This window comes from Lampris incognitus, chromosome 13, assembly GCF_029633865.1.
Source record: "Lampris incognitus isolate fLamInc1 chromosome 13, fLamInc1.hap2, whole genome shotgun sequence".
Lineage (NCBI taxonomy): Eukaryota > Metazoa > Chordata > Actinopteri > Lampriformes > Lampridae > Lampris > Lampris incognitus.
The window spans coordinates 36,735,187-36,760,513 of record NC_079223.1 but is presented as its reverse complement, the minus strand read 5'-3'; the positions used below and the strand labels follow the sequence as shown (position 1 = coordinate 36,760,513).

Genomic DNA, 25,327 nt, shown 5'->3' with positions numbered 1-25,327 from the left:
GCTAGTTAAATCTGTTATCATGTGTGTGAGCATTTAATCCCACTACACAGTCTTTACTTTCAAAATCACTGATTTTGCTATCACTTTTCAAGATTTGTGTTGGAAAAAGTTAAATATTTCTGACACGTAGGTGTGAACCAAACAATAGGAGTTGCTTTTTTCCAGTGGTGTACCCAAAACTCGAGGTGTTTTCAGTCTTGCTTTTGAGTCTTGGTCATGCATGTTGTCACCATGACATTGATGGCTGATGCATCCTGTGATCTGTAATGTGCATGCATGAGTTTGTGTGTTTGTGTGGTGTTGTATGGGAAGTTTCCATAGAAGTGTGGGTTGACTCAAAGTGAGAGCTCAGGGTTTCCTCTACAAGCCTGTGTGATGGCAGAGGAGTGGAAAACTGTTTTTTTCAGTCTTGTACGAGAAGGCAAAAACACAGGTGTTATGTGGGTTCAGACACACATCAACAAACACCCGAGCAAATGCACAGAATAACATGCAAATATGAATAAGTTCAAAGACTTACAGGCGTGCACTAACATGTATACATGCAGAAACACATGGACACGCATAGACACACAACAAATAAGAACCTAACAGACATATGGATACACAAAGAGCCACTATCATATACACATTTCTGGATGTGCACATACATGTACACATATGCATGCCTTCTCTCTCGCACACACACACATGCACGCATGCATGCATGCACACACACACACGATAAGGACATACCTTAGTTAGCAAGGTGCGGTCCTCTTCAACAGGGCACTGCTCCACAGCCAGGGCAAACTGTTCCAAAGTCACTAAGAAAACAGGCAGACATGACCAGGGGGTTAAACAAACAGCCTTATTCTTACCAAAGGACTGCAACTTCAAAGTGATGCAGACATGAAAAATGTCTTTTTCCTGCAAGATCTAATCTAGCTCTAACTAATAATGCCTGCCACAAATATAGAAAAATGTGTGCAGTCTTATATCAACCCACATTTCTGCTCCTTCCTGAAGACTGACTTCTTTTGTTTGGCACGGGTCATCGTGTACTCATTGTGTATTGAGAATGAATAAAAATTCACTCGATAATACTATCAAATCTATCTGTACAATCCCCCCCCTTTTTTGGAATAATCCCCCTTTTTCACCCCAATTGTACCCGGCCAATTACCCCACTCTTCCGAGCCATCCTGGTCGCTGCTCCACCCCCTCTGCTGATCCAGGGAGGGTTGCAGACTACCACATGCCTTTTCACCTGACAGTGAAGAGTTTCACCAGGGCGACATAGCGCGTGGGAGGATCGCGCTATTCCCCCCAGTTCCCCCTCCCCCCTGAACAGGCACCCCGACCGACCAGAGGAGGCGCTAGTGCAGTGACCAGGACACATACCCACATCTGGCTTCCCACCCGCAGACACAGCCAATTGTGTCTGTAGGGACGCCCGACCAAGCCGGAGGTAACACAAGGATTCAAACCACCGATCCCCATGTTGGTAGACAACAGAATAGACCACTATGCTACCTTGGACGCCCCCCCCCACTCCTCCATTATCACATAAAAAAAAACCTGAATCATGACTCCTGCCCTATAGTCCTTCCTCACAAACATTGCCGACGTACTTCCACTTCATCTTAGGTGCCCACAGTGTATAAAAGCCAACTTTCCATCGCCTTCGACTCTGTCTGTGACCACTTATTGTGTTTCAACATAGCGTATAACACAATACAGGTGTTGTTATTGATATATGTTTATATTTCTGTTAGACAACTGCTTAATTATATAAAAAGGTGATTTGATCGAAGGTCACCAATTTCAACAGCCCTGAAACTACCATTAGCATTTTGTGATCGTTGAACAAATCACGTGTAGTGAGGGTGAACTGGAAACGTCTGGCAGAGGCCCCTGTCCGTGAGGTCTTCAATTCCCACCTCCGGACGAAGTTCTCATGTATCCCGAGGGAGGCTGGGGACATGGAGTCTGAGTGGGCCATGTTCAAAGCGTCTATTGTAGATGCGGCAGGCAGGAGCTGTGGTCATAAGGTCATCGGTGTCTGTCGAGGCGGCAACCTAAGAACCCACTGGTGGACACCGGCAGTGAGGGAAGCGGTCAGGCTGAACAAGGAGGCTTTTCAGACTTGGTTGGCCCAGGGGTCTCCTGAAGCAGCAGACAGGAACCGGGAGGCCAGAAGGGCTGCCGCTCCGGCAGTCGCGGAAGCAAAAACTTGGGTGTGGGAGGAGTTCGGTGAGGCTATGGAGGAGGACCTTCAGTTGGCCTCAAGGAAGTTCTGGCAAACCATCCGGCGACTCAGGAAGGGGAAGCAGGGCTTGACTCAGGCTGTGTTCAGCCGGGGAGGGGAACTGTAGACCCAGACTGGGGATGTTGTTGAGTGGTGGAAAGAAAACTTTGAGGAGCTCCTGAACCCGACTAACACGTCCTCAGTGGAGGAGGTAGAGTCTGAAGACTCAGGGGAAGCCCCACCCATATCCCTGGCAGAGGTCTCTGAGGTAGTTAAAAAGCTCCGCGGTGGCAAGGCGCCGGGTGTGGATGAGATTCGCCCTGAGATGCTGAAGGCTCTGGACATTGTTGGGCTGTCTTGGTTGACACGCCTCTTCAGTGTCACGTGGAGGTCGGGGACAGTACCTGTGGAATGGCAGACTGGGGTTTTGGTTCCCATATTCAAAAAGGGGGACTGGAGGGTGTGCTCCAATTATTGGGGCATCACAATGCTCAGCCTCCCTGGGAAAGTCTACTCTAGGGTGTCTGTGAATGTTCTCATTCATCCAGGTCATGGTTATCCAAAGGAATTTAATCGAGTGCAACTGGACTTGGTATATATCCGTGAAGACGTTTCGCCTCTCATCCAAGAGGCTTCATCAGTTCGTGCCTTTCTGACTAGACCAAGCTAGTCTGACTGGCTGGTGATGAAATTCAGATATACATAAAGATGGAACCCCCCTCAGGCCCATCGTCAGCAGCATAAACTCGGCCACGTACAACATTGCCAAACATATAGCCAACATCTTGACCCCTTTAGTGGGCGAAACACCTCACCATATCCAAAACTCCATTGACTTTGTGAACAAGGTCCAAGGCATAAAACTGGAACCGAATGAAACCATGGTATCCTACAACGTGACCTCGTTATTCACTTGCATCCCAACCATGGAGGCTTTGGAAACTGAGAGGCAATGTTTGCTACGGGAGAACACCCTCCATGATAGGACCAACCTCAGCCCAGACCAGATTTGCCAACTACTGGACCTTTGCCTGAACACTACATATTTCCAATTCAGGGGCCAGTTTTACAGACAGAAACATGGCTGTGCAATGGGCTCACCAGTATCTCCCATTGTGGCCAACTTATATATGGAAGAGGTAGAACACAGGGCCCTGAACTCCTTCAGAGGAACACCTCCGAGCCACTGGTTCAGATATGTGGACGACACATGGGTCAAAATCCAAACACAAGAGGTGCAAGCGTTTACCAAACACATCAACTCAGTGGACAAGAACATTAAGTTCACAAGGGAAGATGTAAAGAACAACAGTTTGCCCTTCTTGGACTGTGACGTCCACATTGGGGAAGACAAGAACCTCCACATTGGGGTTTACAGGAAACCTACACACACAGACCAATATCTACTTTTCGACTCACACCACCCTCTGGAACACAAACTGAGCATCATCAGAACTCTGCAACTCATAGCTGACAATGTGCCCAGCAGCACTCAGGCCCAACGGGAAGAACACAAACACCTGAAGGGAGCTTTAAAAACCTGCGGCTGCCCCAGTTGGGCCTTTGTGAAAACTGCAACACGTTCCAAAAAGACCAACCGGGTGAGCGATGAGGAGAAAAGGAACAGAAGGAATAACATAGTCATCCCGTATGTTTCTGGGGTCTCCGAGAAACTCAGGAGAATTTTTAACAAACACCGCATCCCTGTATACTTCAAACCCAGCAACACACTCTGACAAAAACTGGTTCATCCCAAAGACCGTGTACCACACACCCAAAAAAGCAATCTGGTGTATGCTTTACAATGCAATGAGGATTGCACTGACCTATACATAGGAGAAACCAAACAACCACTACACAAACGGATGGCCCAACACAGAAGGCCAAACTCCTCAGGACAAGACTCAGCAGTTTATCTACACCTAAAGGAGAAGACACACTCCTTCGAGGACAGCAATGTACACATTTTGGACAGGGAAGATAGATGGTTTGAAAGAGGGGTGAAGGAAGCCATCTATGCGAAACTGGAAAAACCATCCCTCAACAGAGGAGGAGGTCTGCAACACCACCTATCTCCCACTTACAATGCCGTCTTTTCATCTCTACCCAGGAGACTCAAGAAGCTTAGCCTCCAAGAACAACAGTCGGTCACTAACGGCTCCAACAACTCATGACCACTGAATGGAGCACTAACGAAGTCGAAACTAACACCCCCAACGACCGTTGCTGCTTAACATCAGATCACAAAGAGCCACACATATCAATAACTCTGATAACGATGGGCGTTGCTACACATCGGAACACAAAGAGCCATGGACATCGTTAGCTCTGATAACGACTCCAAAGAGGATAAATATCTGAGTTTCATCACCAGCCAGTCAGACTAGCTTGGTCTAGTCAGAAAGGCACGAACTGATGAAGCCTCTTGGATGAGAGGTGAAACGTCTTCGTGGATATATACCAAGTCCAGTTGCACTCGATTCAATTCCTTTGGATCTACTCTAGGGTGCTCGAAAGGAGGTTCTGACCGATTGTCGAACCTCGGATCCAAGAGGAACAATGCGGATTCCGTTCTGGCCGTAGAACAACGGACCAACTCTTTACCCTTGCGGAAGTGTTGAGGGGGGCATGGGAGTTTGACCAACCAGTCCACGTGTATTTTTTGGACTTGGAGAAGGCTTACGACCATGTAATCCGGGGCACTCTGTGGGGGGTAATGCGGGAGTATGGTGTATCGGGGCAGTTGCTACAAGCCATCCGGTCCTTGTATAACCAAAGTGAGAGTTGTGTCCGCACTCTTGGCACAAAGTCAAACACGTTTTCGGTGGGTGTCGGACTCTGCCAAGGTTGTCCCTTGTCTCCGATTCTGTTTGTGATATTCATGGACAGGATCTCAAGGCGCAGCCAAGGTGAGGAGTGTGTCCATTTTGGGAACCTCAGAATTGCATCTCTGCTCTTCGCAGATGGTGTGGTTTTGTTGGCTTCATCAGAAAGTGACCTCCAGCATGTACTGGGGTGGTTTGCAGCTGAATGTGAAATGGCTGGGATGAGAGTCAGCACCTCCAAGTCTTGAGACCATGGTTCTCTACTGGAAAATGGTGGATTGCTCCCTCCGGGTTGGGAATGAGTTGTTGCCTTAAGTGAAGGAGTTCAAGTATCTTGGGGTCTTGTTCACGAGTGAGGGTTGGATGGAGTGGGAGATTGACAGGCGGATTGTTACAGCCTCAGCAGTAATGTGGACATTGTACAAGACTGTTGTGGTGAAGAAGGAGCTGAGCCGGAAGGCAAAGCTCTCAATTTACCAGTCAATCTTCGTTCCAACCCTCACCTATGGTCATGAGCTTTGGGTAGTGACCGAAAGGGTGATATCATGGATACAAGCGGCTGAAATTAGTTTCCTTCGTAGGAATCAGAATAAGAATCAGAATAAGTTATTCATCCCCAAGGAGAAATTGGGTATTGACAGGATCTCAAGGCAATACCCAATTTTCCCTCATAGGGTGTCTGGGCTCAGCCTCAGTTAGAGATAGGGTGAGGAGCTCGGACATCTGGAGGGAGCTTGGAGTAACGCCGCTGTTCCTTTCCGTCGAAAGGAGCCAGTTGAGGTGGTTCGGGCATCTGATTAGGATGCCGCCTGGGTGCCTTCCTTTGGAGGTTTACCGAGCGTGGTCACCTGGGAGGAGACCCCGGGGTAGACCCAGAACTCGCTGGAGGGACTACATGTCCTGTCTTGCCTGGGAACATCTTGGGATCCCCCAGGAGGAGCTGGAGGGCATTCCTTGGGAGAGGGATATCTGGAGTGTCCTTCTTAGCTTGCTGCCACTGCAACCAGACCCCGGAGAGGCGGCTGATGATGAATGAATGAATGAATGAACAAATCACTTTTTATAGTTGTGCAGTCATCTGACACCTGTGTTGTGTTGTACGCAGTGTTGAAACACAAAATAACACGTCACAGACAGTACTGAGGACAACAGAAAGTTGGCTTTTTAACACTGTGAGAACTGATCTTTATCCTACTAAGACAAATCAGAGACAGTTTGGCCAAAGTACATCGGCCATGTTTGTGAAGAAAAATCTTTTCAGGCAGCTTTTAATCGAGTGCGATTATAGAAAATGGTCCAAAGTGGCATTTTTGGTTATTCTCCCCCAAAAAGCCCTATTCCGTTTCCCAAACCCTGCCTGGTTACAGTCCCCTTGGTGGGATTTTATTTATTTTGATGAAGCAAGGATTTGAAGGTTTGCCATGATCCACCCTCATGTTCAGGTCCTGCTAGATATACATCAACGTCCAAACGGAAAACGCTCTCAAAAAGCCATATTGGCTGGATTTTAAAGGGAGAAAGGGGCCTGCCTATTAATGCATTCCTCAACATCAAAATAAAGTACACAATGGACCAATTTACAATTTCTGTGCTTGACTTGAGGGAGAGGGTATAAGTTGTTTTCAGACCTTGGTCACTTTAGTGAAATGAAGGTGGTTTTGTAGTTATATGTACTCACTGGAAATGTACCAAAGATATAGTTTGTTCCCATGCGCTGATATAGTCAAATTGCTGCAAAAAATATGGTGATCCTTAAAAAAAAGTATTTGTCTAATTCCTAGTGAACTGCGGTTTTAAGAAAAAACGTTCCGCGGTTAGTGTGTTTAAACTGTAAGTTGTTTGAATTTTGATTTCTTAGTGCTGTACAAAAAACAAAGCCAAGTGACAGCCAGCAAGGTGAGATAACCTCACATAAAAAAGAAACAGAGACTTTAAATTTCTTTTTTATCTGTATTTTTTCTAGCTTTTTATAATTCATGCATTTTTTTTTCAAACACAATTGTGAAGTGCCTAACAGCAGCAAACCCAATTGCGCACTGCGGCTGTTTCAAAGAGCAAACCTATAGTCTCTCTCTCTCTCACCACAGCTTTAAGTCTGCTTTGGCTGCTACACTCTACAAATGTGTGTGTGTGTGTGTGTGTGTGTGTGTGTGTGTGTGTGTGTGTGTGTGTGTGTGTGTAAATCGAAAGGTTACAGATGTCTGGTTGAGAATAAGTACATTATCTAGCTTACCACTGCCGGATCAGAGATGAACTTTGAGCAGTGACTCAAAATTGCTGTGACTCATTCCAGAAATATAGAATAAACATGTACGGACCTATATTTTTTTTTCAAGGTTACCTAAGAAAACTTCTTAAAAAGATTTTCAGGGATGACAGCTATATCACATTTGTGCTAGCTGAACATGTACAGAAAAAATATGTGACAAATCTTTTTTCCCTTTAGAACAGCGAGAAAAATTTTGAATTTTAAATGTCCTTGAATGTCCTTGAATGTCGTTGTTAATATTATTTTTTATCAATGCAACATCAGTGAATGTTAGTAATGTATGAATGTGTGCAGTGTAGTAGTGATTATTTTTGTTTTATTTGATACAGTAAACTTATCATGCTACTTGTATATACACAAACCTTTTTGACCTTATCAAATGTTAATTTGCTCTTTACATACATAAATATATATTCATTAGGACAGTATTCATAGATCTAATATCTAATAGTCATCTAATAGTAGTAGCAGTTTTAGCTCTGTGCATAAGCTAAAGCAGTGAAGACAATGGTAATAGGAGCAGTAGTAGTTATAGCAGTAGTATCAACAATATTAGCAGCAGTTGTAGTGGTAATAGTAGTAGTAATAGTCATATGTCTAATGTTAACTGAGGGCCATGCTTTCGATGTAGTGAAGGCAGTTGCAGCAGTATTGAGAAGCAACAGAGCTGCAGACTTAAAACTTAAAAAGGCTAGGACTCGAGTCATACTCAAGTTGGATAAGTGGGACTTGCAACTCAACTTAGACTTGTGTGCTGCAAGACTTGGACTTCCTTGCACTTGACTGCTTTAGGACTTGAGACTTGAAAGCAAAAACTACAGACTTGAAATCAATACCTCAATCTGATCTGACCTGGTGAAACACTGAAGCAACAGTTTATTCAGAAAATAATGCATTTTAAATACATTCCCCATCATGTTTAGCTTAGCCCACTGCTTAGCGCTCAGTTATGCCTCGTGCACCAAAGTGCATTGATATGTAGGGGTGCACATAACTTTTTTGGTCTGGTTCTCAAGGGAGCACCTGGAGATTTTGCTTGGTACTGTCTTTACGTGGCATTCTACAAGCTGTCGTCATCACTTCTCTCCTGACTGCTCTCCTCACTGTCTTCCTCTCTTTCAGACATGGCAGATGAAGATGCAGGCCTACTTCTTTCTCCCTGGTTGAGTCTGTGATTAACTGTTTGCATCCATAAATTAACAGCTGGCTTCGGGTCAAAAGTCTCAGTTGTCATCTTAGACAAATGGATGTGCATTAGGGATGAGAGGCGAGAGTCTGACAGGCGGGATCTGTACTTGCTTTTTATTATATTGAGATGTGAAAATCCCCTCTCACATGCAGCACTGCTCAAGGGGCAGTGTAAGGGACAACAGAAGGACTTTATCACTGTTGGAGTAACTATCTGGATTACTTATCTTCACTGTGTTGACAAAGTCATACACAGAGGAGGCTGCCAAATGTTTTCCTGCTTGCTTTAAATGCATCAATTCTCCTACAGTGGAGTCTCTGTCAAGCGACAAGCTGGCCTCATATTTCTGGAGGATGTTAGTAAGTGTTGTGTTGCCAAAACTGTGGAAGTCTTGCATTTCTTGAGGCCAAGTTGAAGGATCAAAAATTAAAAATTGATCAGATGACTTAAGGGATACATATCTGCTTTCAAACTCATGAATTAGACCTCTCAATACATCAGCCTTGTCCCTGTCAGCATCAGTATTTGAAACAGTCTCTTTCTTGTACTTGCCTTCACTGTCAAGTAATAGTGTCAGCTGTCCAGCAGCTACCATAAGCTCATCTTTGCATTCACCAATAGTCAATTTATCTAGCTGGAACCTGAGGGAGGTGAACTGTAAAATGTTTCCAGTGTCAAGCATGTTGGCTAGGAAACACTGAAAACGCTCTGTGCAGATATGTTTTAGGTCACTGTCATCACTTGTCGCCACTTGAATTTGAATGGCAGGTAATAGCCTCCATATTTTCAACAGAGTCTCTTGCCTCCATGCAGTCCATCTGATGTTGTGAAACGTTCCTAGTTTCATAAAGGCAATGCCATTCTCATCACATATCTTCTTCAGTTGTTCTGTTCTTTTGCACCCCCTCTCTGTAAATAAAAGCCCAGTAACTTGACAATGGAGCGATTAAATGTCTCACAATATGGTACCATGCGATCAGCTGACTGTGCAGTTCTCGAGGGTGTGGGCAGTACACAGAATATGCACAAGGGAATCACCAATCGCCATTATCTGACACAATTTGGGAACGACCCCATTGTAAACTCCAGTGTTGACTGGTGCTCTGTCTGTATGTAGCAGGAATGAAAATACCTGCATTTATTTGTGTTAAGTTCGTCAAAATATTCCATTTATATTCTCAAAGGAATAACGTTTAATGTGATAGTTATTTCTTTGTGTTACGTTACAATGATGCCCCCCTCTGGTATAACCTGGCTATCACTGGTTGGTTCGAGTTCGCTGTCTTTGCTACAGTCGTTCCCTTTGCTTGAGGATTGTGGTAAAGGTGGTATGTCAAAATATGAGCTCCGCTTCTGTTTTGTGATATAATATGTCATAATCTGCTTACAAGATTTATCTAGCTGTAAAGTGCCTTGTGAATGTACGTAGATCACATTGCATGGAGATAAGACAGTTGTGAATGTTTATTTTGCTTATTTTTATCGAATATATTGATGCTGGTTGAACACGTTCTGAAATGCTAGCTAACGAGGTGCGAATGGCTGTCGCGAACGTTCTAAACAAACATCTGACTGTATTTTATCCTCACGTACAGGAGCTGGAGTACTATTCATATTGGAACTTAAACTTGACCAACTGTTGTTTTGATTCATTGCCAAACATTAATAAATGGGACAGTAGTCGCCTGAACCCGACGTATCTGCGTGGGTGTGGTTCCTGCTTTGGAGTCGTGACCAGAATATAGAGGTTACATGTACACACCGAGACCAACCTCGTCTTCCACTGATCCCCTAAACAACAAGTATGGAGGAGCTGCTCCAGTCCATTCACTATGTCCTGTGCTGCTCGGTTCACACCCAAATTAGTTAATCCAAGGAAAGCCGAGGTAAACTCTCCATAGCTAGACACAGACAATGTAGGTGGGATTACATCAAGGATCGGCTCTGAGCCCTTTCTTGTTTGTAATGGTGATGGACAGGTTGATGGACGAGATCAGGCATGAGTCTCCGTGGACTATGATGTTTGCGGATGACATTGTGATCTGTAGTGAGAGTAGAGCGCAGGTTGAGGAGAGCCTGGAGAGGTGGAGGTATGCACTGGAGAGAAGAGGAATGAAAGTCAGTAGGAGCAAGACAGAATACATATGCATGAATGAGAGAGAGAACAGTGGAATGGTGAGGATGCAAGGAGTAGAGGTGACGAAGGCGTATGAGTTTAAATACTTGAGGTCAACTGTCCAAAGTAACGGGGAGTGCAGAAGAGGGGTGAAGAAGAGAGTGCAGGCAGGGTGGAGTGGGTGGAGAAGAGTGTCAGGAGTGACTTGCAACAGAAGGGTACCAGCAAGAGTTGAAGGGAAGGTTTACAAGATGGTTGTGAGACCAGCTGTGTTATATGGTTTGGAGAGAGTGGCACCGATGAAAAGACAGGAGGTGGAGCTGGAGGTGGCAGAGTTGAAGATGCTAAGATTTTCATTGGGAGTGACGAAGAAGGACAGGATTAGGAACGAGTACATTAGAGGGACAGCTCAGGTTGAACGGTTTGGAGACAAAGCAAGAGAGGCAAGATTGAGATGGGTTGGGCATGTGTGGAGGAGAGATGCTGGGTATATTGGGAGAAGGATGCTGAATATGGAGCTGCCAGGAAAGAGGAAAAGAGGAAGGCCAAAGAGGAGGTTTATGGATGTGGTGAGGGAGGACATGCAGGTGGCTAGTGTGACAGAGGAAGATGCAGAGGACAGGAGGAAATGGGAACGGATGATCTGCTGTGGCGACCCCTAACGGGAGCAGCCAAAATAGCTCATCCTACTAAACCTTCCTTGCACCCTTTAGCCTACAACATTATAGCCACGCAATACCAGCATTGATTTACAGGCTTATTTTTCTTATTCCAAGTCCAGCCTGCCTTCACTTGTCTTCATGCATGCTCAATAGTCCAGGTAAGAAGATCAAAGAAAATTGAATCAGTTCATCTGGACACGTTTATTGACAACTACGTTTCATCACTCATCTAAGTGACCTCATTTAGTGGAGTGATGAAACGTATCTGTCAATAAACGCTGTGTGCAGATGAACTGATTCAACTTTCTTTGACCTGCCTTCACTTGTTTTGTGCTGAGCCTGTTGGCTAAATACACGTAGTGATATATATATTTTTTTCCTTTTCCACCTTTATTTGATAACGATAGTAGAGAGAGAGAGAGAGAGAGAGAGAGAGAGAGAGAGAGAGAGAGAGAGAGAGAGAGAGAGAGGATGACGTGCAGCAAAGGGCCCGTGCCAGATTTTAACCCAGGTCACTGCGGTAAGGACCAAGTCTTATGTGGTACACACTCTACTAGGTAAGCCACCAGGGTGCCCCATGTAGTGATATTTTCTAATGATATTATTGGGCCATATTTGATCTCTGAATATTTAATGTGTGATTGCCCCCCTATCAGACCTAAACATTGATGGTGAATACAAGAAACATTAATCAATGTGCACACCAATGCAGTAAATTCTCCTGGAAGGACAAAGTTGGTATTGGCTTCCCCAAAAGGCGCAAGTGATGTCAGCCATTAATCTCCACACAGTCATTGGAAGTAGGAGCCCACATAAAATGACCCCACATGGCAAGCACAGCAATAAACTGCACTTAGTGTGGTTCTTTGTCTTTGGGGCCCCGTCAAATCACATTCGCATTCAACCAACGCTTCTATGTATATAAAATGTATGCTTGCATGGGGTTTCTACAGAGAGGGAGCCCTGGAAATAAAGTATGATTATATTGAGCTTATCGATGATGAAGATTTGAGACTTGACTTGGAGACTTTCACCAAAAGAATTAAAAGCAGCCCTGGTAATAGTAGTAGTAAAAGTATTAGTGATATCAGTAATGGTAACAGCGGTAGCGGTGGCAGGAATAGTAGTAGTGTTACCTCTGTGGATGTGGGCCAGGGCCAGGCTGGTGATGTGATGGAGACAGGAGTTCCAGGCATCAAAGAAAAGGCAATTATTCTTCTTCACCTGTGGTAGTGAAAAAAAAGACTAGTAAAATTGTCTCTCTTACTCCTCCTTCACTTTTTCCACCATTGGGCACATGCAATATTTGCAATATTTACTCACATGTCATCTATCCACTGCACCTTTACTGCATTTTTGCTGATGATGTTTTTGCACCTTGTAAGTTGTACTTTATTGTTATCTATATTGTATTTTATATCTTATACTGCTTATATTTTGCACTTATATTGTTTAGACTGGGCGGCACGGTGGCACAGTGGTTAGCGCAGTCGCCTCACAGCCCAGGGTTGTCCAACCTTGGGGGTCATCTCAGGTCATCCTCTGTGTGGAGTCTGCATTTCTCCCCGTGTCTGCGTGGGTTTCCTCCAGGTGCTCCGGTTTCCTCCCTCAGTCCAAAGACATGTAGGTCAGGGAAATCGGCCAAAGTAAATTGTCCCTAGGTGTGAATGTGTTGGCCCTGTGATGGACTGGCGGTCTGTCCAGGGTGTCTCCCCGCCTGCCGCCCAATGACTACTGGGATAGGCTCCAGCATCCCACGACCCGAATTCGAATAAGCGGCTTGGATAATGGATGGATGGATTGTTTAGACTCTGTACTTTTATTGCTGATATTTTGTATTTTCTATCTCTTATGTATGCACCATTTTGAGGTGGACACAACTGCAATTTCGTTGTGCTTGCACAATGACAATTAAGTTCTTGAATCTTCTCTCTCTTACATACACAAACTATGCAGCTGCACACAGGTAGACCCACAGAAACACAATCACACAGAAAGACAAAGACACACAGATGGTGTGCGCACAGCTGGCCAAACAGACACACACATACATACACAAACCTTGGTGTAGAGTCTGGCGGCCAGGCTTCGCTGGAGGACTCGCTCTCTGAAGGTAAGAGCCTTCAGCAGGCAACTCAGGTCCCCAACTCTGCCTGTACTGAAGCTTAGGAAACTACAGAGACGGAGAGGAAAACAATGGAGACGGGGGCAGAAGTGAATGTTCTGCATGAAAATGCATTCACAGCCGGTATGGGTTTTTATGTTAAAAGGACAAAAAATTGACAATACTAAAAAAAAAAAACTTCCTATAAGTAAGCAGGTAAAACTGCTATATGGCTGGAATGAAGACTGTCTGAGAGACCACTGATCCAGTTTAAAGGTGAAGCTGCTTTACTTTACTTGGCTATTTCTAAGCTGGATCTTACTCGTTGTTCTGACCTGGTTCGCAGGCTGTCTGAAATGCTATTGGTCCAGTTTCTGATAAACCCGCCTACGAAGCCGCTCCCCAGCTTACGTGTGTACTGAGTCATCAACTCACGCACCACCACCTGGGAAAAGACACACAAAAATCATTTATCAATGATCTACTACCACCTATTCCTAACCAATCTCTAAACTAAACTCTTGGGGTCTCTGGAACAATCTCTGTGATCTTTTGAAGTCCTCGCACCAGTCTTTGGAGCTGATCAACCTTATTTTTGTTGTGTTTTTGCAAGTTTGACCACAGAGAACTGGTGTTTTGATACCACATGGTTTTATCGTCTAGCACATGATGCCCTTAAAATGTAGTTCATTCGCCTCAAGACTACTGCCAAGATCTTGTAAATGAACAATGAAAGATCATAACGCGCAATGTGAACTTAGCCACCTCAAGATCTACCAGCTGTCTTGAGCCCGAGAAAAATTTGAGATTTGCCGGCATCTGAACTTGCCACTCATCATTGCGTTTTGCCCGGACCGGGTGACAAACACCGCATTCAAATGTCAAGTGGAACTGGGAGTCCTTGTGACCGCAGCAGTAGGCAGAGTCTGAAACAGAGTTCAAATGAGGATCTGTTTACTTGAAGCCCCTGAGGAGTGTTTCATCATTCCTACTGGTCACGGCTGCAACCAGCCTAACCAGAGTAACCAACGCCTAACCAAAGTAGACCTTTTCATTCAGATCTTGGGGTTGTCTTGAATGGATGCAGATGAAGCAGATGGTTGACATCATGTCCAAGTTTGAAAACGCAGAGCATCACACACATGTGGGCCGATTCCAAAGGTGTATTCTGTCATGAACACATTTATATTGGACTACTGGGTGGAGATATACCTAACAATACAACTGATGTTATTCTGCTGAATCCTGACACGTCTCTGATGTCTGGACCTCTCTCTGGTCTCACAGGAGTTTACACAGTACAAGGTGATGCCAATCAAAAGGAGATGGGCTACCAAAGTAAAAAAAAAAATGTAATTGAACATGAAAAATAAAATTAAAATAAATGTATTTGTGTGTGTTATATCTTTGGGTGGGTCATTTTTCAAAAGTTATCACTTCATAACTGACTTGCTACAACCATCCATCCATCCATTATCTTAACCGCTTATCCTGCTCTCAGGGATGCTGGAGCCTATTCCAGCAGTCATTGGGCGGCAGGCGCGGGGAGACACCCTGGACAGGCCTCCAGGCATCACAGGGCCCGCCCGCCCACACACACACACACACACACACACACACACACACACACACACACACACACACACACACACACACACACACACACACACACACACACATTCATTCCTAGGGACAATTTAGTACGGCCAATTCACCTGACCTACATGTCTTTGGACTGTGGGAGGAAACCGGAGCCCCCAGAGGAAACCCACGCAGACACGGGGAGAACATGCAAACTCCACACAGAGGACGACCCGGGATGACCCACCAAGGTTGGACTACCCCGGGGCTCGAACCCAGGACCTTCTTGCTGTGAGGCAACCGCACTAACCACTGCACCACCGTGCTGCCTTGCTACAACTACAGCTTTGAAAATTTGGAATTTGTTTTTCTTTTGGGGGGGGGATTTTCCCCCCTTTTTCTCCCCAATTGTATCTGGTCAATTACCCCACTCTTCTGAGCCATCCCGGTCACTGCTCCACCCCCTCTGCCAATCCGAGGAGGGCTGCAGACTATCACATGCCTCCTCTGATAAATGTGGAGTCGCAAGCCACTTCTTTTCACCTGACACAGTGAGGAGTTTCGCCAGGGGGACATAGCGTGTGGGAGGATCACGCAATTCCCCCCAGTTCCCCCTCCTCCCTGAACAGGCGCCCCGACCGACCAGAGGAGGTGCTAGTGCAGCGACCAGGACACATACTCACATCCGACTTCCCACCTGCAGACATGGCTAATTGTGTCTGTAGGGACACCCAACCAAGCCGGAGGTAACACGGGGATTTGAACGGGCGAGCCCCATGTTGGTAGGCAACGGAATAGACTGCTACGTCACCCGGACGCCTAGAAATTTGGAACAATTTGGAAATTGTTAACTCTGCTCTAGTAAAGAGCTGCTGATTTTCACACACTACACAGCACCTGTGCAGTTGTTGTGTCGTAAATATCAGGCGTATTTATTAGTATCGCAATTCACCCTCGATCACTCCACTCCAATCTCAAACCATCCCAACAGGCTTGCTGATGGATTTGAGCCGATATTCATGATTAAAATCACTATTATTAACTCCTGTCATTACTAGATAATCCCTGCCAATCATCATTCCCCATCACATCTCAAAAGCCACATTTTGGGAGGAAACAAAGCACAGATATTCTCAAAAAGCATGGACATCTTACCATCAGTTTAAACATTTTTGTAAGCCAAGAAACGACATAACACACACAACGTCCACCTGATATTTAGCGTCACTGTCGAGATGGACTCAGATGATGCTGTATTGCTGCACATCCTACGCCTATTCTGATTTGCCAAATGATGGATTACTATTGACCTTTAGTCTAGCACAGGAATCAAGCAATAAGGAACATTGCTATAAGCTGTATAGCATCATCTGGCAGTGACTGAGTTTATTTTGTTCTGAAGGTAACTGTTGATTAGTGATGATTAATGGTTAGATTCAGTGGGACTTTTTGAACCTTTTGGCCATCCCACCTGCAACATCACCATGTTGTCTCCTTCAAAGGTAACAAAGACATCTGAGTCGCACTTCAGACCAGGAATACGATTCTCCATCATGAAACCCTGAAATACATACATTAGAATTAGAATACAATATTACAGCTACTACTGGTGTCACAACTACTTTTACAACTACCACTACTACTACTACTACTGCAGCTGCTGCTTCTACTCCAACTACTGCAACTCCTACTACTTCTACATGCCCACAGGTACTCAAAACAAGGCTATGGCTTTCTATGGTAAATTCCTGTCAAATGCATACATGCAGTTAGAACAGTATATTATTGATACTCAGAGGTGGGGCAAATGGGGCGGCACCTGCAGCTGCCACCCTTCTAAAATGTCTAGCCACCCCACCTGTCACCCTGGATATAGAGATCAACCGATAGAAGTGTTGCGCTCAAGTGTCAAGTGTTGTTGAGCTCAACATTATATTTTCCTGACAACAGTTGCTGCCAAAGTCCCCTGTTAAATTATCACAAGTTTAGAAGCTCAGCTCACCTCTCCCCATCACATCTTCTGTCATCTGCTCAGGCTGCCAAGACATTCATGGCCCATAATATTTGGAAAAAATAGATGCTCACTTTTTTACACTTTTCATCAGATCCCTGAAAATATCCTGTGCCCTCCTAAATGTCACTTTGTCACCATGCTGCCATACATAATGTAAATAATCCTGGACAAACCACTGCTACTACTAAAACTACAAGTAGATACACAAAAAATACTCAAGAGCAGGGATCTCAATCTTGAAAAATTGTAGATTTGATCAATTTACAGCTGCTGCTGCTAGGACTACTGCAGAACTAACCCTGCTCCTAGAGAGTTTCTGCAGAACAGTTGTACACACACAAACACACACACACACACACACACACACACACACGCACACACACGCACACACACACACACACACACACACACACACACACACACACACACACACACACACACACACACACACACACACACACACACACACACACACACACACACACACACGAACACTGACCATTCCCCCGGTACACTCTCTACACTCCTGCAGACAGTGGATGTTTTGCCAGGTGCTATAGGCCTTGAGTCCGGCCATCAGGGCCTGTAGAGACCTGTTGTTGTCCAGGCTCTCTCCTCCACACAGGACATCATCCATCATAGCCGCCGCAAACCTATAACACATAGAAACAGTCACAGATGGACACATACGTACACACCGGATGGAAATGTGCGAGCAGAAATGACTTCATATAAAGTCCAGAAAGTTACAGTGATTCCCTCCATTTTTTTTATTTGGCTAAAAATTAGATCCTGATTCAAATGATGAGACTCCTTTGAAAAATGAAATACATCCATAACTAAAAACAGTGACAGCTAGAGTGTCCTGTATGTGCGTGAGGGGAGATGCTCACAACTAAATGTGTGCTTCATCGAATAAGACATTTTTGTGGCATTTTTTTTTTTACCTTCATTACATACAGAAGTGAAGACTGATGGGGAGAAAAGAGAAGCAGGGGAAGAAATGCAACACAGGCCCAAAGCACCAGTTCTGTGCTTTTTGTCTTATTCAGTGTTACAATATGCTATGATATACACCTGATCCAATGTACTATTGGGACTCTGTAACGCTGCAGCCATGTACCCTGAATACACAGTCACCAAACACTGTATACACAGCAATATGTCCAGATCACAGTCTGATAAATGTCAAGGTAAAGTAGATGCCCAAGCATTTTTGTAACTGTCGATCAATAATAATAATAATAATACATTTTAGTTGTATTGTCTTGAACAATAAAAGTGTAACAACATAGAGAAGCATTAAGAAAAACAAAATCAAAAACAAAACAATCAGTATTGTCCGTGCACCAATTGCACACCAATTCCTCTGAACCTATCGTACTTGGATGATGTACCAACCAACCTGTAGGTTGGTACGGTGGCTTACCTGGTGGTGAAGGTGAGAGCCAGGGCAGCTGCTAGGTGAGGCATCAGTCTCAGGTACTGAGTCTGGTGTTCAATAATCTTCACCTCGTCCTTATCCTTAGGACCAAATTGACGACGGCTGGGGGGGGGGGCAAGAGAGAGGACTATTTTAAATAGACAAACTTTTGTCCTACAGTTGACTTTAGAATAGACATTGAGACAGACAGAGAGGTGTATAGACATGTGAGATGGGTGGGAGAGGGAGACAAGGGACAGGCCAGACAAGATGCCATGGTGGTGCTGCAAGAGCCAGACAAGATGAAATACTGTTTCCATGTGACCCTCCTCCACTCTAACGTGCCGAGGGCTGCTGTGAAAATATCACTCCTTTTCAGACAACCACGTTAACACAGCATCTCTGAGCAGGACCGAGGTATGAAATATAAGACGTGTTAAAATGGGACAGTCCTGAAACAGTAATGAGAGAGCGAGAAGGACGATGAAATGTTAGCATACACGAAGAGAGGAAGGAGGAGGGGCAGAAGAAAGAAACATATGAGATGAATGAATTGTTGGGTGAGGAAGCACGTAGGTGTATGGAAGTGTTTGTGTGAATGTTCTTTCATTAGTGCTACTTTTGGAGGATCTCCGGTGTTACGTCTGACGCACGTGTGTGTGTGTGTGTGTGTGTGTGTGTGTGTGTGTGTGTGTGTGTGTGTGTGTGTGTGTGTGTGTGTATGTGTGTGTGTGTGTGTCTGTGTGTGTGTGTATACACGTGTATGGTGTGGTATAATACGGAGTCACATACATGCAAGCAGTATGCACCTGCAACATGATGAAACCTTATCACTGATGGAATCAATGTCAACCAACAACACAGGTGTCTCTTGGTGTGTGTGTGTGTGAGTGTGAATGTGTGAGTGTGAATGTGTGTGCACGTGCATGTGCTTGGAGTTTCATCTCGAACCTAACATCTGTGTGGCAGTACTGTGGCGTAAATGTGTGCGAAGTGCTATGTGCCAATACGTGAACAGAGTCAACTCACAAAAACCTCAGAAGCATGTACAATATATTCAACTTGTTGCGGTGGTTTCCAGTCTTGACTAGCACCAAACGGGCTGGACATTCTGGTCTTTAAAATAAGCTGCAAGCCAATTCCCAATTATGTTTTCAGTGTTAATTTGGTATAATAGCACCAATATTGGTGATATCTATGAATCAAATCAAAACTCAATGTGCTGTATAAGAAGGTTTTCAGATGGTTTTATTGTGGTAAGCTTGTAAGAGTTTGTTAAAATTCAGTCTCCTGTAGTCTTGAGGGGCTCCCTGGAGGTATATTGTGAGAGTAGCTCAAAAACACAAAAGGAAAGCCTTGTTGCTGCAATACTTGCAGGTAGAGGGTGATTTTACGGAAAGTGGTTATGGTATCAAAAATCACAATTTCCTGATAGGTCTGGAACACAGACACAAAGGCGTAAGAACACAGCTGTGGATGTTTACGCAATCAGGGGAAGTCTTTTTTTTTCTTTCCTCTACAAAAACTCTTCAACTTGGTCCTTCGCTGTTCTCTCTCTCTGTCGCTCTGTTCAGGGATGCCGACCGCAGAGGAAACCCCTCCCCTACCTCTCACCCACACTTCCACCTACACAGTGGAAAACTTCTGTATCTGGTCTCAACTCGCACGCACGCACACACACACACACACACACAGGGTGACAGGTTGATAATAAGTGTTGTTGTGAGGAGAATCAAACTTATAGCTAAGGCTAAAAGAGATGGTTTGCCCTCTGAACCCTTTGGCCCCTTTGACTCATAAGAGGACTCTGGTATTTCTCTTGCAAAGGAAAACATAGTCCCCACCGCCTTGCTAGTAACTTGGCTCATAATCTTAGTGATATAATGATGGCGATATAATATTGGAGCCACAAAGCCACCACGAGCCAGGGCCATTGCAGATACTAGTTTAAGTGGGCCTGATGGAACCTAATCCAGTTCTGCTGACTGATTAAGAATCAGAAACACTGTCATTTCGTTTCATGCACTTACGCACATGAAATGAAACATCGTTTCCCCCAGCCCACAGCAGTGCAACACAAAGACAAAAACACATCCAAAAAGTACAAGAACACACATATCCAAACTAACACATATATGTAAACTAAACTAACAAAAGAAAAAAAAAATCACTGTCCATGAGAATGAACGCCAGCCAGGATGACTGTTGGAACTGCCGGTCTGCATGGGCTAGCAGTTAGCTTAGCCTGCCCCACTTCTGCGTCCTGTCAGACCGCCCTTGATTTTTCCTCTTCGGGCACAGCTCCAGGCAGGACCGTGGTCCCTGGGCCCACAGGACGCAGCAGACTAAGCTCTCCCAGCCGATCCAGCACCAGCTCTCCCAGCCGTCAAATAAAGACAAACTTAGACACAGATGTGGACAAAGACACTGCATGGACGGTACTGGGTGAGGGCGCCGCAAACCTGAATTCGCGCCACCATCTTCCCACACCGGAAGCGGAATCTGAAGATGCATTTGATGTACTGTTGAGTGTGTGTCATCCTTAGACACAGCACAGTTTTAAGCAAGAAGATGAGCCTGGATAAAGAACTGAATCTGCCTGCAGTTTAAATCTGACCCAGCTGCTGACATACCACATCCATTACCATTGCAACCTAAGTGGAACAGTCCACCACACACACGCACGCACGTGCGCATACACACACACATACACACACAATTATCAGGCTTGTCAAGTTTTATAGCCCATTTAAACACTGCTTGCACAGTGTAACCTCAGGGATCAAGATTCTGATGGATATTAATTAGATAATTAGATTGATGTCTTTGGCTGTATGTTCTTCACCCAGCCGATGACATATATGTTTTAAAAAAAATTATACGTTTTTTCATATATATTTTCAATCAATAAATGTTGAATTCAGGCCAATAGTTTGTGTGTGTGTGTGTGTGTGTGTGTGTGTATGTGTGTATGTGTGTGTGTGTGTGTACCTGTGGCTATACCGGACTGCAATGATGAGGCCCAGCTGTAAGACAGAGAGAAACATGAGATGTTGGCATCCTGTTTACGCCCCCTTTAGGTCAGTATTAATATGCAACCTGTATCTGGACATGTTACCTGGATATTTCACTTATTTGGAAAGTGTGCTATATTTCATTAAGATGAATGAATGACTTTTAGCTTTAGCAATGAATGATTTTGCATGTATCTCCAGTTAAGGTTGGGTATTGAAAACTAGTTCTGACCTGGAGTCGGGTCAAAGTTTCCAAGAACCAGCAGGTATTTGTTAAGAAATGTGAGTTTCAAAGCCACTTGTTGAATTCTGACAGTGTAGTTTCACTTGCATTGGTTAAACATGTGAAATGTATTCAGCATTAAAAAAAAAAGTATAAAAAGTTTTACTCAACTGCCAGTACCTGCTGAGCTAACATCCAAATCACTGAACACACAGGAGATATCCAACTTTTAAATGTCAAGTTAAGGAATTATATTTATTTTCTTTATTGAAATGAGTTCATGGAGCAATCTGACCCCTCCTTCAGTTCATCCACAGAGAGCTCCAAGTAGTTGCAGCAATTTTCAACAAAATAACTATCTTTTTTATTATTTCTGACAATTAGATATCCAAAAGTTTATTTTTAATCCTCTATATATTTTCTGTGAATATGAATTATTACCTGAACTTATTTCATTACCTCAGTTAATGTCTTTTTAAATTCAATCATTGTCGACCACACCGCTCTAATTTAAATGGAAACGACGCTGCCCCTAGTGGCTAAAGTGTCCAACTGCTCCCCTACCTTCATACCCGCCATGGCTTGCACAGTCAGGGCCAGTCTGGTGGGCGTCAGTGCTGCCAGCATGGCGTTGAACCGATGACTCTTATTCTGTATGGGGGAAGAGTACACACCATCCGCAGACACGCTGCCAAACCTGGAACACACATACATGTTCACATGATCATTATTATTGTTGTTGTTAACATTATTACAGAATTCAGTAGCATGAAAATATAAAATTGAAGACATGGAGTAGACCTTCAACCTTTGAAAACACACAAATGTAGTGACTGTTTGCCTTCTGGCTTGGCAGGGTCGTGCCCGAGATACCAAGAGACAAAATCATCAAAATATATGTCTCTATGTGTGTGTACAATATGTGTGCGTGTACACTACTTGTGTGTGTGTGTGTGTGTGTGTGTGTGTGTGTGTGTGTGTGTGTGTGTGTGTGTGCTCTTGCTATGGATGCATTTTGTGTGTGTGCTTATGACGATGTATGTGTGTGTCTCTGACCGTGTTTGTGTTTATCTGCCTCTGTGTATGTGTGTGTGTGTGTGTGTGACTGACCTGCTGAGTAGGTTTTCCCGAGGTATTCTGACATTGTCAAAGATTAGGATCCCGTTGTCTACCCCATGTAAACCTGGAAGATAGAGAGATGGTGGACAGATAAATGTGGGGGTAACACAGACAGGAAGAGAGAGGGAAAAGTTAAAGGTCAGAAGGTTAGACAGAAAGTGAAGAACACAGCGAATAGACACAACGGCACCAACACAAAATTGCAAAATAATGAATTTGCATTACTTCAGTTCAGGAACCTGTGAGAATTCAAAATCTAGATGGTGTAAGTTGTAAAATCGTCATGGGGATTTTGAACAGATTTAGCAAACAAATAAGGCCTTGCCATCATATAGATGGCAGGTATATACACATTCCATCTATATGATGACACACCCATTATGGTTGCTGTTACCGACCGCACAATCTGCCATTTGCACAAGTTTACTGTTTACAATACCACTGCATATGTCACCTTACTATTGTGCAGACATTCTCTACTGCAGCACTGTCCAACATAGTACAGCCAAAGTCTGCACTGACTGTACATGTATCTTGTTCTTTGCACCTTGAGTTCTCCAAGTACTTTTAGAAGTACTTTTAATTCCCACTTGTGTATTGAGCCAGCAAAACAAGCATTATATTACGAGAATAAGCGTAAACTCGTATGACAAATAAACTTGAAACTTGAAACCTGAAACTATGAGGTAAGATTAGAATCTGAGCAGATGGAAGAGTACCTAAGAAAATACCGTATTCTGATCTAATGCTGTTTCATATTTTTCTTTCTGTTCTTTGTTCTTTTTTAAAATTTGCATATTTTTTGCATACTGCCTTTCTGTAAGAGCTAGTTTACAAATGAGATTTCAGTCTCAATTTGACTTTCCTGGCTAGGTGTAGAATAGAATAGAATAGAATAGAATAGAATAGAATAGAATGCTGTCAGGTCGTACCTTCTTTATGCCTCATGTCAATGGCTGTTACCCCTGGGTGCATCACTCCATGTCTATCTCTGATTGGTACGATGAAACAATGCGGTCCTTCACAGGCAGACAGAGGAAAGAAAATCCATGTTTTAGGAAGAAGTGGTTCCCTTGCAGAAAAGGTTCACCTTTTTTTTTAAATCCAAAAACACAACAGACTCATTAAATCAGGAAGGGGGGGGTGTTTCCTGCATAGCTCAGTGGATAAGGCAGGGCACTAACACTGCCAGAGGTTAGGGGTTCCTTCCCCTGTGAAGCTTAATAGATAGAGCAAGACACCAACACACAGGTTTAGGGGTTTCACTGACAGATAAAGAATGCTACCAAAATGTCCCCTGCCCAACCAGAGGCAATAAGACTCTCGGCCACTGCTACTACATGGTCAAGGCAGCTTACAGGTCTATCCCACGACCTCCCTTTGGGAAATCTGACCACCTGTCAGTGCTCTTGCTTCCTGCCTACAAGCAGGAAGTGGGGTCGGTGCAGCCCACTGTGAGGACAGTACAGTGCTGGACTACAGAACATGAATCCAAACTTCAGGGATGTTTTGATAAGCAGACTGGTCAGTCTTTAAGGATTCAGCCTTGAGTTTGTATGAGTTTGCTGAATTGGTTACTGGCTATGTTAGATTCTGTGTGGATAACCATCCCAGTACGGTCTATTTGCTCCGACCCCAACCAGAAACCCTGGATTAACAGTGATATTCGCCTGAGGTTGAGGGAGCTTACCACTGCTTTTAAACTGGGGGACAAGGAATGCTAAAAAAAAAAAATCCAGGTATGACTTAAGAAGAGCCTTCAAAACTGCTAAAACACAATATGGGGACAAACTGGAAAATTACTACAGTGGCTGTGACTCGCAGTGCAAGGCGATTACGGATTATAAATCTAAACCCAGTGAGGCTATCAACACCTTTGCCTCTCTCCCAGATGAGCTTAACAACTTCTATGCCCGCTTTGGAGCTCACAACTTGGACCCAGTGACAACAGCACAGTGCCCACTGATGAAGTTGATCTACAGGTGACAGAGAAGAAGGAATGAAGAAAAGAAAGCCACTTTATTTTGTCATTGTGTTCTTACAACGAACTGTATTCTTACAATGACTGTTTTCTGCATCTAACCCATCCTATTGTATAGGAGCAGTGGGCAGCTGCAGCACCCGGGGACCAACTCCAGTTCTTCTTTCCATTGCCTTGCTCAGGGGCACAGGCATTAACCCTAACACACGTGTCTTTTTGATGGTGGGGGGAAACCGGAGCACCCGGAGGAAACTCACGCAGACACAAGGAGAATATGCAAACTGCACACAGAAAGGACCTGGGATGGCCTGGGGTTCGAACCCAGGACCTTCTTGCTGTGAGGCAACAGTGCTAACCACTGGGTCACCGTGCCAACCTGCTGAGGGGCTGATGTGAGTAAAACTTTTAAAGGGTTAAGGTTCGTAAAGCTGTGGGCTCAGATGGCCTCCCTTCCCATGTCCTCAAGGCATGTTTCACTCAGCTATCTCAGGTTTTTACTGACATTTTTCACCTGTCCCTGTCATTGTGTGTGGTCCCACTGTGTTGTAAGAAAACCACCACTGTGCCTGTACCTAAA

At 44.4% G+C, this 25,327-nt stretch overlaps 1 protein-coding gene across 4 annotated transcripts in view; it reads right to left on the bottom strand.

Moving 5' to 3' along the window:
* Positions 1 to 25,327, bottom strand: part of acoxl (acyl-CoA oxidase-like) — a 56,454-nt gene that overhangs the window by 17,940 nt on the left and 13,187 nt on the right. For 2 of the 4 annotated variants that reach the window (XM_056291819.1, XM_056291820.1), the window contains 11 exons: positions 23,702 to 23,788; positions 22,761 to 22,833; positions 22,215 to 22,347; positions 21,405 to 21,439; positions 18,420 to 18,536; positions 17,490 to 17,643; positions 16,448 to 16,537; positions 13,731 to 13,840; positions 13,353 to 13,464; positions 12,428 to 12,515; positions 736 to 806 (listed from right to left, as the gene is read on the bottom strand). In XM_056291819.1, the coding sequence (XP_056147794.1) occupies positions 736 to 806; positions 12,428 to 12,515; positions 13,353 to 13,464; positions 13,731 to 13,840; positions 16,448 to 16,537; positions 17,490 to 17,643; positions 18,420 to 18,536; positions 21,405 to 21,439; positions 22,215 to 22,347; positions 22,761 to 22,833; positions 23,702 to 23,788 (1,070 nt within the window). Of the gene's footprint in view, positions 1 to 735; positions 807 to 9,977; positions 10,611 to 12,427; positions 12,516 to 13,352; positions 13,465 to 13,730; positions 13,841 to 16,447; positions 16,538 to 17,489; positions 17,644 to 18,419; positions 18,537 to 21,404; positions 21,440 to 22,214; positions 22,348 to 22,760; positions 22,834 to 23,701; positions 23,789 to 25,327 lie in introns of those variants that run through there. The other 2 variants (XM_056291822.1, XM_056291821.1) reach the window with 2 other exon arrangements.